This window comes from Tachysurus vachellii, chromosome 7 (genome assembly GCF_030014155.1).
Source record: "Tachysurus vachellii isolate PV-2020 chromosome 7, HZAU_Pvac_v1, whole genome shotgun sequence".
Classification (NCBI taxonomy): domain Eukaryota; kingdom Metazoa; phylum Chordata; class Actinopteri; order Siluriformes; family Bagridae; genus Tachysurus; species Tachysurus vachellii.
Window position 1 is genome coordinate 26,670,487 of NC_083466.1, and position 11,896 is coordinate 26,682,382.

At 40.4% G+C, this 11,896-nt stretch overlaps 1 protein-coding gene across 1 annotated transcript in view; it reads left to right on the plus strand.

Moving 5' to 3' along the window:
- Window positions 1-1,902: 1,902 nt before the first annotated feature.
- LOC132849254 (ubiquitin-protein ligase E3C-like) overlaps window positions 1,903-11,896 on the plus strand; it is a 32,046-nt gene continuing 22,052 nt past the window's right edge. Inside the window, exons 1-13 of the mRNA XM_060875508.1 lie at window positions 1,903-2,013; window positions 2,101-2,154; window positions 2,262-2,336; window positions 2,828-2,974; window positions 3,961-4,076; window positions 4,499-4,656; window positions 4,748-4,901; window positions 5,791-6,011; window positions 6,104-6,249; window positions 6,402-6,589; window positions 9,541-9,627; window positions 9,728-9,891; window positions 10,762-10,970. Coding sequence (XP_060731491.1) covers window positions 1,948-2,013; window positions 2,101-2,154; window positions 2,262-2,336; window positions 2,828-2,974; window positions 3,961-4,076; window positions 4,499-4,656; window positions 4,748-4,901; window positions 5,791-6,011; window positions 6,104-6,249; window positions 6,402-6,589; window positions 9,541-9,627; window positions 9,728-9,891; window positions 10,762-10,970 — 1,785 coding nt within the window. The 5' untranslated portion in view covers window positions 1,903-1,947. The remainder of the gene's footprint in view (window positions 2,014-2,100; window positions 2,155-2,261; window positions 2,337-2,827; window positions 2,975-3,960; window positions 4,077-4,498; window positions 4,657-4,747; window positions 4,902-5,790; window positions 6,012-6,103; window positions 6,250-6,401; window positions 6,590-9,540; window positions 9,628-9,727; window positions 9,892-10,761; window positions 10,971-11,896) is intronic.

Consider the following 11,896-nt stretch of genomic DNA (forward strand, 5'->3'; position numbering starts at 1 on the left):
ATCTGTATGTGTGTAGGGGAGGGGCGCTGTGACTAGCCTATCACAGAACGCTGACACAATCAGCTACCCAATGATGATTTTCATTCAATCCGAGCACAGATATTGACTCGTATTACTCGTATAATACTCGTACTCGGCAGAAGTGCTTTATCCGTACCGGATACTCGTTTCAGCCGAGTATCCGGCTCATCTCTAGCTATCATATACTCTTGTGTACCAACATTAGTACATCATTTTCCCAAAGTCACGTTTTATCGGAGATACAAGCTTTATGTCTTGGGAGCAGGGAGATATGAGATTATGCTGTCATTGATAAGAATGGTACAGACACAGACATCGCTGCTGCCAGCAGTGTTCAATAAAGTCTGCGGTCACGTTGAGCCTTTTGACAAGAGACAAGGCTTCAATAGTTAACCAAGGCTAATGACTGTAGTTACATACATCTTCCTAAACTCTTAAAGGTTTAAGAGCTATAAGTGATGCAATACAAAACACGATAAGCTGATTACGCTGTCTAATAGGTGGAAATTAGTCTAATCTGCTCGCAAACGTGGCTCACGGGTTTCTTTCTGCACAGAAGCATTACAGCTATCGATTTTTAACAAAACAGGCCTACTCAAATGTATCTAACCTAACTATTTTCACTTGTTATTGTTTTACATGCACAGTGCAAAGAGAGGCATTGTCTATAAGTAGGCTGACTTAAAGCCAGTAAAATAATAATAAAAACAATAATTTAATAGTGGTTTCCAAAACATTCAATTTAATTCAAATATTATATTATAAAAAAAAACATTTGAAAACGTCAATGAACATGTATAATAAGCAGTAATAAATAGTAATAAATAGATATTTAAAATACATCAATAACACAGATAAACATAGATAAAATCATAGTTAAAGGAATAGTTCACCCAAAAAATAAAATTAATAAAGGTCAAATTATCATTTCACTGGGTTATAAGGCATGTTTACGTATAATAACGAGGCAAAAAGCCATCCAGCTTGCTTAAAGTGATGAGCATGACGGCAAAGGCAGCTACCTGTTGAACATAACGGTTTGCCTTGACATTGTAAGATACAATCCTATCTTATCTGCAATGCACAGGGTTTAGTCCGCGTTGCAATGGATTGTCTTACGCTAAATTCCTGTCCTCAGACGAGCACCAGAACTAGCGGGGGTCAAGATTTTTTTTCTTTGAGCCCCACGAAAATCACTTTAGATATCACTTTGATTCGTTGTTGATTCGTTGTGACTCTTAATCTTCAGGAGAAATATGCCGCGAAGCTCTCCCGTGGAGGGAAGAAGAGGTGGAGTTACGAGGTTTCTCAGACAGTTGAAGTGTCCAATGGAGTTAAGAGATTTGCGCTCAAGCTATTTTCAAGGCTTTAGATTGGTTAATAACTTGTAAAAATAACAGACCCACATGGGGACTGACCAATAGCATCGATATGTGAAAAAATATGAAATTGACAAAATTTGGACATACGAGGTTTCCGCCCGACAGCGACGATATGCAACAAATGTAAATTATGTTCTAAATACAGTGATGTATCTCTAACTCAGTCATGAGCAAAGATTCTTAGGTGATTTCACTCAGAAGACGAATCCTGTGTGTGTTTTAGTGAAAGTATAAGAGTAATCTTACTGAGCAATTGAGGCTGCTTGTTGCTTGTAGACATCACAGCAGTAGTATATACTTTTTCTATAATAACAGCTCTTTTGTACAGTATCCATGCCACACAGGGTCATGGAAGGAGTCTCCATGAAAAATGTAACCATAAATGGATAAAATGTTCATCGTTTCCTTCTTTGGTGAGTGGACCTTGTACCTTTCCTTGCAGCCACATTACTGCCCTGTCTGTGGCAGTTTGTGTCTCATCCTCATCTGTCTTTTTGTACACAGGACATTGTAGCCTGTGCAGCTCAATTGGAAAAGTGTAGCCATGTTCAGCTTCGAGGGAGATTTCAAGCGGACGCCCAAAGTGTCCCTTGGAGGGGCAAGTAAGAAGGTGTGCTGCCATGCCTCGTCCATCACTTCCTCCTGAGCAGCACTCAGTGTTTTCACACGTGTGTTAACGAGTTGGTTTGTTTTGTAGGAGCAGAAAGCGTCACTTCTTCACCGAATGCAGGAGGAAAGATTCAAGCGAGAGGTTTGTGTTCTGCCGTGTTCGTGACTTGGGATGAGAGTAGTGATGTCACGATCATACTTATGTCTCTTCTCTTCTCTTCTCTTCTCTTCTCTTCTCTTCTCTTCCAGGATGATAGGAAAAGGCTGAAAAATGCAATAATTGTCCAGTCTTACAATCGAGGCTTCCAAGAGAGAAAACGTCAAGTATGGGAAACGTACTAGGAGAAAAAGTGATCAAAAGTATTTGCACCCTGACCATCAAAAGCATATATGGTTTTTCCTCTTGAAAGCACACTATTGTATAGCATATTTCTGTAGGTTGTAGTGCTACCTTTTTTCCTTCACCGAAGCTTAAACACGCTCCAAAATCTATAGGAAAACGGAAAGCCTTCTCAGAAGATAAGAGTGGAGCTTATTAACAGTAAAGGAGAATTAAATCCGGAATCATGTGTTTATCATATGGGTGTAATGGTCAAAGGTGCACAAACTTTGTGTTTAGATATATTTGGATTATATAATATATAAACCATCAGACAAGCGCTTCATTTACTGACTGTAAACAACAAAAATCTGGGATGAAGGTAGAGCTCTGTTGTGTATCAGAATTTTAAACAGATTATATTTTCCCCTATTTTATTAAAATATGTTTGATAAGCTTGCTTTATTTCTGTGTGTGTTTGTGTGTGTGTTTGTAGTATGGTATTCAGCGGAGCCATTTCGACCGCTGTGTGTGTGAGAGTCAGTGTTCTTCCGGATCCACACTCCCGGACTCTAGTCTGCTCCCCCTGCTCATCCGCCGCCTGCTCTTCTTCTACCACAACAGCAAGGACACACCCCGGCTGGTGAGCACACACACGCACACACACCCACACACACACACCTCATAATAGCTCAAAAAGCACCTTTCCAAAGCTCTACACAGTAATCGGAACATATCACAGCAGGACACATACAGACACAAACTGTAAGATGTCAGGTTGTGATTCTAAAACTGTTTAATTAACATTTATTTTATCTAATAATATTAAAAGTGTGTGGCTATGGGATTAAACCTATCATACAGTGCTGTTCAGTTCTGGATGAGAAGGTGCTGGTTGTTCTCTGTTCCCGCAGCTCAAATCACAGCTATATATTAAATCTTAAAATATGTTACTGTTTATATAGAAACATCAACTCACAGGAACTCCTACAGACACAAACACTAAGACTAATAGTGAACATGTTGTTATTTAATAAAACCTGCAAGCTCATCTCCTTCTGTGGAATTCAGTAATATTCTGTGGTTCATTTGAAAGTGATGGACCTGATGTTCTTTTGTTTGAGCCAATGACAAATCAGACTTATCTGTGACATTTATTTCAAAGAAAAACAGTTTCACAATTTGCACTTGAGATGCCATTAAACTAAGACATTTGAAAGTAGCTGCAGTATAGTAAAGGTTTCCTTTACCTTCCAGTTGTACAGATCTTTCACATATACTGTATAGCAAACTGTCATTTAATCAGTGAAGTAGAATTACACTTCAAATGACAGAGTTAATTGTTTAGTGCCTCTTCATCACCTTTTTCACTAGTATATGTTGAAATTTTATTTACGGAGATGTTTATTTAAAGTCTCTGGACAGAGTCTTTAGCATCAGAGCTTAGGAGCAGTCCGGGGTACAGCTGTAAGCTTTCTGAAACCCTCAATCTGCATTTCTAGATTCAAGAAAGATTAAAAAGTAAAAAAAAAAACAAAAAAAACAGTGTGTAAATCCACTGTATTAAAGTAATAATGGTGCCATGACCCGGATGTCGTCTTTGACTCTTAGGTGTGTTTCTTGTTGCAGATCTGGCTGTGGCAGAATGTAGTGAAGCATCATGCTCAGTTTGTGAAGCTGCTGGCCGGACCTGAGAGAAGCACATGCGTGTTCCAGATCAAGAGGCTTCTTGGACACTGCTGCAGGTGCCAAAACCTCTGTGTGTATATACATGTATATGTATGCTAGTGTATGAGGTTCCACCAAACAAGGTTCTTTACAACTGAGGGGGTAGATAAACAATGAAAAGAACATAAACAACAACAACAACAAAGACACAAACAATCCAAAACTTTCATCAGTCAAATTTTCATTAGAAAGAAGAAGCCTGTCCTGGGAATGCTGGTGAATTGGGAATACTCTCTGTATGGGCTGCAGTCCATGTCAGAGCAACATACACACACACACACAGACACACACACACATTCTCATCTTGGGGCAATTAGGGTATCCAATCCACCTCCTGACATGTTTTTGGGAGGTTGGAGAAAACCGGAATTCCCAGAGGATTGAAAAACCCAATGTGAGCAATCTGATGTGATTTGTTCTGTCTGTTTGTTTGTGTCAGACTCCTGCAGCTGTGTGATGATGAAGGTGTGAATGTGGCTGTCCCCATGAGCATGCTGGAGGTGTTTACCTCAGAGAGGACCTACCTGCCCACTCTGCAGGATGACAGTGCAGGTGCTGCGCTCATAGAGCAGGTTTTGCACTATATGGTTCAGAAAGGTACTTTGCCCTGTCCCACTTTTATTCCAAGCCTCAGACACAATGAGGCTTCTTTCATTCACTCGTCTCTCTTCTCATTTTGCTTCTGCAGGATACTACAGGATGCTGTATGTGTTGGCCAATCACAAGTTACTGTCCAGTCTGGATTACAGCGAAGCCCCCTCGCTTCCTCTGGCATACACCCTGCTGGAACACACACTCAAACCACTGCACTTTATGTACAGCTCCTGTCCCAAGGGTGCCAGGTACACACACACACACACACACACACACTCACACACACACACTCACACACAAACACAGATTGCCAGACAGTTTCAGATATTTGATATATTGATAGATTGTGTGTTAGATTATTGTGTGTGTTTACGGTGAGCATTAAAAGAGTGTGTGTATTTGAGTGGTCATGTTTGCTCAGTGTGTGGTCTCTGAGTTCCAGTGTGAGAGAGAAAGAGCTTCCACACACCTCCTACTGTTTGTTAATTTTCTTTTTCTCTCTCACACCCACACACATACACTCACACACAGCTAGATGATCCCAGTGCATGTGTAACAAAGTAATTCATAAAGTTAATACTTGCATCATATTATACGTTATTAAATTAGTTAACTTCAATGAAACTTGTTTCAAATGTATTGTTTATATAATGTTTTCATTACTTTACAATTGGTTCTGCTAGAGAGTACTCGTTGATCGTGTCTAGTGGTGCACAAATTAGTGGTACATCTCGAAGTGCAATACTGAATTCTTCAGCATATGCATGGTTAATGTTCATGACCTTGTTCTCGTGTATTTCATGTTTGCTTTGGTTAATATGAGGTTTTTGTCAAAATTCATTTTGCATATTGTTATATAGTCTTGTAGCTTTTGAAGTATGCATTTGTTTAGTGGACTTGTACTATTGTACTATTAATTTTTTCCTTTTCTTCCGTACGCGGGTGTTCGTGCAGGGAACGAGACATTTGCAATGTTGCTGTGTAAACTAATTTGTCCCCATTCTATTTGTTGAAGGGAAATAAGTCCTGATCTAGATTAATCCTGTCATTGTGTCTGTGCATTGTCCCTTCGTGAGCTGTTTGAAGTCTGCTACAGTACACATGTCTAAAACCTCTCCCTTTCTCTCTCACTCATAGGCAGTTAGTGTTCTCAGCCTTTACAGAAGACTTCATCTCTCCTCCATTCACTGAGCAGATGTTTCACTTCTTTGTGCCGGCGCTGGCAGACCGAAGACTCAGTTTCCCGTTTCACGACTTCCTGTTCTCCCTACAGGCCACCATCTCCTTGTCAGACCAGGCCCAGTGTCATGCCCCATGGCTCTTCTACTTTGTTTTGTCACTCGGAGAAATGGGCCTCAGTGAGTTGGAGTGTGTGTCCTCCAAAATCCATGTCTGCTGTTGTGTCTCCATACTCTGGTTTACTCAGTGTGTGTGTGTGTGTGTGTGTTAGGCTCTCTATCAGAAGAAGGGCTGCTGTTGTATCTGAGCTCTCTGCAGGCTCTGCTCCCTCTGCTTCCTGTGAGTGAGAGCAACACCAGAGATGACATTGCAAGTGACTCTGTGGATGAAGATAACAACTCTACACAACCTCCTCCTGTACAGGTATACACACACACACACACACACACACACACACACACACACACACACACATTCACATTCATCAGCCTTGTGATTAGGTCTCACCCTGCCACATATGTGTGTGTGTGTGTGTGTGTGTGTGTGTGTCTGTGTTTGTGTGTGTACAGGATGACAACAGGATGTCAGTGCAGTTGATCACACAGCTGTGTGTGCAGAAGTTGGACTCAGAGCTGCAGACAAACACTCTGCTGTCACTGGTGTTAAGAGACTCAGCCAGCGAGGACGTCTTCATCATGACGGCAACTATCTGCTACACTCTCATGGTGCAGCACTGCAAGATGGTGTCCAAAGTCAGGTTGGCACATGCACACATGTGGTATAGACTGATATTAACAGAAGGACCAATTGACCTTTCCTTTCATCATGCATATGGTTCATTAGGTCTGGGAGGTTATTTGGGTCATGGCACCATGAATGTTGACTATCATATCAGCAATATCATCTCAGCCATGTGTAATGTGTAGAAAGGCTCAATCTGGTAAGAGGACATTGAGGCAGATGAGATTTAAGGCCTACACAACACCCAGTAAACTTTACATTAACATTTCCATAACTTACTATATTTCTTCAATCAAAAGCTGTAGGTTTAATAGAAACTTACATTATTGAATAAGATGATAAGTGTTCTCTAAAATGTTATCATTGGGCTTAGGTTTGATTCTTAGGGAGGACATCAATACTCACACACACTTTTATAATTAATCTTGTACTGGAATTTAAAAATCGTCTCTTACAGCAACTATCAACTTTCTGGGAAAATAAAATGACCATGTAAATAAAGTATGTAAATGCATTTAAAATAGATCAGTAGGTGGGAATATGAGTGCTTTTGAGGGCTGTTTGTTGAATGGATGTACTGTATAGATAGATAGATAGATAGATAGATAGATAGATAGATAGATAGATAGATAGATAGATAAGTAGGTACTGTAGGTAGGTAGGTAGGTAGATAGAGAGATGGTTGACTGGTGTTTGGTTGGATGGATAGATGGATGTCTTAATTGATAAATACCTAAATGGGTAGAAAGGTAAGTGGATGGTTGGGTGGATGGACAGATGGTTAGGTAGATGGATTGATAGGTAGGTGGGTTGTTAGTTGGATGAGTGGACGGATAGCTGGATGGTAAGTAGGTGTATGGATGGGTAGGAGGTTGGTTGGATGGATGAGTGGATTAATGGAGGAATGAATGGATAGATGTGCAGGTAGATGAATTGTTGAATGGGTGATAGGGAGGTAGGTTGGATGGATATGTAGGTAGATGGATTGTGGATGTATTGAGCGAGGAACAATGTTGAATGGTACAGAATTTCCGCAGAATTTGTGCATTATTTTTGTGTATGGTTTCTATATTAACAGTTCAGTCACAGGAACTTCACATGAATGGATGAACTGTTCTAATAATATTCAGATTTATAACTAAAACAATTATACTATTTTTTATTTAAAAAAAAAGTATAATTGTTGATTACGGTGATATTTTAGCTCTGAAGTTATGTTAAGCACAACATGCTGTTTATTAATAAATAAAACTTGTTTATTATGGGATTTTTAACAAAAATATGACATCAAGGTCTGGAGTGTGTTTTTCTCTTCTTCTGAACCTTTTTCATTCATTTTATAATGTCTGATTATTATTATAATACTTAGATACAAACATTAAAGCTACAACATCTCATTAGAAGCACAACAAAAATAGGTTGTTGTATTAACCCTAAAATACATGGTGTTTGTTAATGATCACACACACACACATACACACACACACACACACAGTAATAAATAGAAAACGTTGAAAACGTTGCATTTTAGATGTTACAGCTGTAAACTGCCCCTTCACATCATGGCATCCTATCAGGTTTTGATGTGTTGTTATTTTTTTTTTCCCTGCTAGTTAAAAACTTTTTTGTTATTTCATTTGCCAATCAAAGTTAGAGCAGTTGCTGTGGTAGCCACCTGTAAAAAAAATGTCAGCTTTTCGAGTCAGCGTGTCAGCTCACACACTCTTTGTGCTGTTTGGGGATTAATTACTGTGGCATCGTCTCTTTACTAGTCTGCAGAGCATCAACGCTTTACTAATGGGAGCCTTAATAAAGCTTAACAGCTCCTTTAATTCGTCCTGCTGTTGAGCAGAGCGACCGGCTTGGACCGTTTGTTTTTCCACCTTTTTGAACTCTTCACTTCGTTTAGTGCTGTAGGGTCCTGGAGGTGGTGGCAGGCAAGAACACCACTGATTGGACTCTCACTGGAACACCACATTATAAGTGAAGGATGGGCGAGTGGCTGCAGCCAATGTCATTGTTTTTAACTAGCAGAGAAAAAAGTGCTTGGTTTAAAAACATGCATGTTATAGTAAACAAATAGGTTTTTTTACTTTTTGTGTCTTTACAAAGAATGAACAGGAAATCAAACAAACTATTATTCGATAGTCAGAGGAGATTTCTGCAGATTTGTAATCGCATGACATCAAGAATCCTGGGCTTGTGCTTTCATTCATCTTCTACCGCTTATCCGAACTACCTCGGGTCACGGGGAGCCTCAGGCGTCATCGGGCATCAAGGCAGGGTACACCCTGGACGGAGTGCCAACCCAACGCAGGGCACGGCTTGTGCTTTCATTAATTACATTTTTACACACAGAAAAACAACAGGAGAAACAAGGAGTGTAATTAAATTTTTTTTTAAAAAAAGAAACAATTACATCAAAAATTTATGGCAACAAAAACAACAAAATAAAAAAAGCAAAAAAAAAAAAAAAAAAAAAACATAATCAGATAGTCTGCTTAAGACCCTGAACTCCACCAGAATCTGTTTAATAGAAATCTTTTATATGGAAGAAAACAGCTTGAAGATTATAATAGATGAATCCAGGAGGAGTGATGAAGATTAAACTGACTGTTGTTTTCTTTAACAGCATAACCTGAACTGATTTATTATCATCTGATACTGTACATAAAGATACTGTAGACCAAAAAAATACTTTTCCAAGATTTGAAACTCTTTCATGCACAAATCAGTTGCATTGTATAAATATGGAAAAACAAAACATTTCAGTCTCTTTATATGAAAACATTTTTGAATTTGAATTTTCAAATATGATTCCAATCTTTGACATTTGTTGCAGGAACTAATACGCAACCACTTATAAAAAACAAAAAAGTAATAATAATTTCTGTTTAATTCATATTTCATATAATTCATATTTTTTAATTATTTTAACTTAATTTATTATAATTTTGTCCTCTCCAGGCTACTGTACACTTTGGCCTTCAACGCTCGCTTCCTCAGACACCTGTGGTACTTGATAACGTCCATGAGGACCAAAATGATTACAGGGTGAGTGTTAGCACTGCTGACATCATGCCTCGAGAAGCTCCAAACACAGATGGATAAGTGTGTGTGTGTGTGTGTGTGTGTGTGGTGGTGGGGGGGTCAGGTCTCTGATTCCGTTGCTGCAGCTGATGTCTTGTGGCTCTCCCATGTCTGCTGAGGACTCCAACAGGATCATCCCTCTCTTGTACCTGTTCAGCTCCCTGTTCAGCCACACGCTTATCTCCATCCACGACACCGAGTTATTTGGGGAAGCCATGGATGGTAACAGTGCACACACACACATACATACATACATACACACAGAGTGAGGGAACTTGTTCTCTAGATATGTAGCTGTAAATGGATAAAAGTATGACAATGTCCATTGAATAAACCTGTCACTGGAGTAGAAGAGGACATACCCACTCAGGGACGTGTTGTTATTGAGGGTGTCATACTTAGCCTATGAGGTTGGAACACAACACACAAGGCTTTAGGACAGTTCACTTTTTATTAACAGTGATCTTTCAACCAAAGCATAAATTTTCAAAGTAAAAAAAACTCTCAATTCAGTGAAAGGCAGTAGTAGTGCAAGGAGCGTGAAAATGTCACTGTAAAGAGGCAGTGCAGGCTTCACCTTCACAAGGGTGATGAGAGTAACTCTGCTTTATCACAATCATGTATTTGATTCTCTCAACAGCGCAACACAATGTTTTTTTACTGAATAAACACTAAACTGAACTCTAATCAGGGGGGCATGGTGATTTAGTGGTAAGCACGTTTGCCTCACACCTCCAGGGTTGGGGGTTCGATTCCCGCCTCCGCCTTGTGTGTGTGGAGTTTGCATCTTCTCCCCATTCCTCGGGGGTTTCCTCCGAGTACTCCGGTTTCCTCCCCCGGACCAAAGACATGCATGGTAGGTTGATTGGCATCTCTGGAAAATTGTCCGTAGTGTGTGATTGCGTGAGTGAATGAGAGTGTGTGCCCTGCGATGGGTTGGCACGCCGTCCAGGGTGTATCCTGCCTTGATGCCCAATTATGCCTGAGGCACAGGCTTCCTGTGACCCGAGTAGTTTGGATAAGCGGTAGAAGATGAATGAATGAATGAACTCTAATCACTGCAGTAAATTGTCTTTCTTGTTGTTTGTTGTTGTGCAGGTCAGAGGCAGGTGTCCATGATGCCGTTCTCTCTCCCCGAGTTGGTGACTCTGTCCCGCTGTTTGCGTGACACGTGTCTGGGGATCATCAAGCTGGCGCATCCCGAGACTAAGAGCGGCCACAGCGCGGAATATGCAGCCGTGTTCCCCAGTGTCGATGTCAAAACCAGCAGCCAAGTGCAGCAGAAACGCTGGCTCCAGCTGTTCAAGGTCACAACGCAGCCCACATGACCTTTACAGTGTTATCATAACCATCACGTCTTTTGCTGTCTGTCTCACTCTCTGTTGCTTTCTCTCTTTTTGTCTTGCTTTCTCTCTTTTTAATTTCTCTCTCTCACTCTGTAATCATTCTTTAATCTCTCCATTCTACTTGTTGTGCAAGAAAAGCAGTGATGTTTTTAATAAAGAACAACTAGCTGCCTTTCGTTAGCCAGAAACGAGCCTCTGAAAGCAGCACAATCGCATTTCCCAAATTAAAGGCGGGATTTACAGCCAGCCGGCCAGCCGGTGACCCCGCCCATGCTAATATTAGCCTCAGGTGCACACTTGTCCTTCTGCTGTGTTTTATAACCCCTATTGTCCAGCCATCCATTTAATCGAAAGAAGCTAATTGAATGAAAATGTTCAACTAAGCTCGTATTAATATTACTATTGGAAGGCTGCCACTTGGCTGTGTTTGGAGAAGCCTGTTATGGCCTGCACTTAACCTGATAACCAGCACACATTTACCAGGGTTTTCTTTTCTGTCTACCTCCACTAGTCGAACGACCAGATGGAGTTTTGCACATGTTGTTATTACCTCAGTGTTAATAGTGTTGCAGGATATATAAATTGGGAAGAAGATGTTTGGGAGATGATCAGGCCATCACTGTGCAGTGTGGCTTTCTTACAGAGCCTTTGAAATAGCTGAGGATTATGGGTAAATTTGGGCTGTAGTCAGATTGTCCAAACCTCTTTCACTACTCCAGAACATTAGAGTTCAGAGGTAATTAAAAAAAAGCAGACAGGAGAGCGAACATCGGTGCCTAGTGTATGTGTGTGTGTGGTTGATTACAAGTGCAGGCTGCTCTATTACAGCTCATCTGTCTTCTCCATCAACCAGCAATCGCTCACTACAGCATTTACCAGAAGCCCTT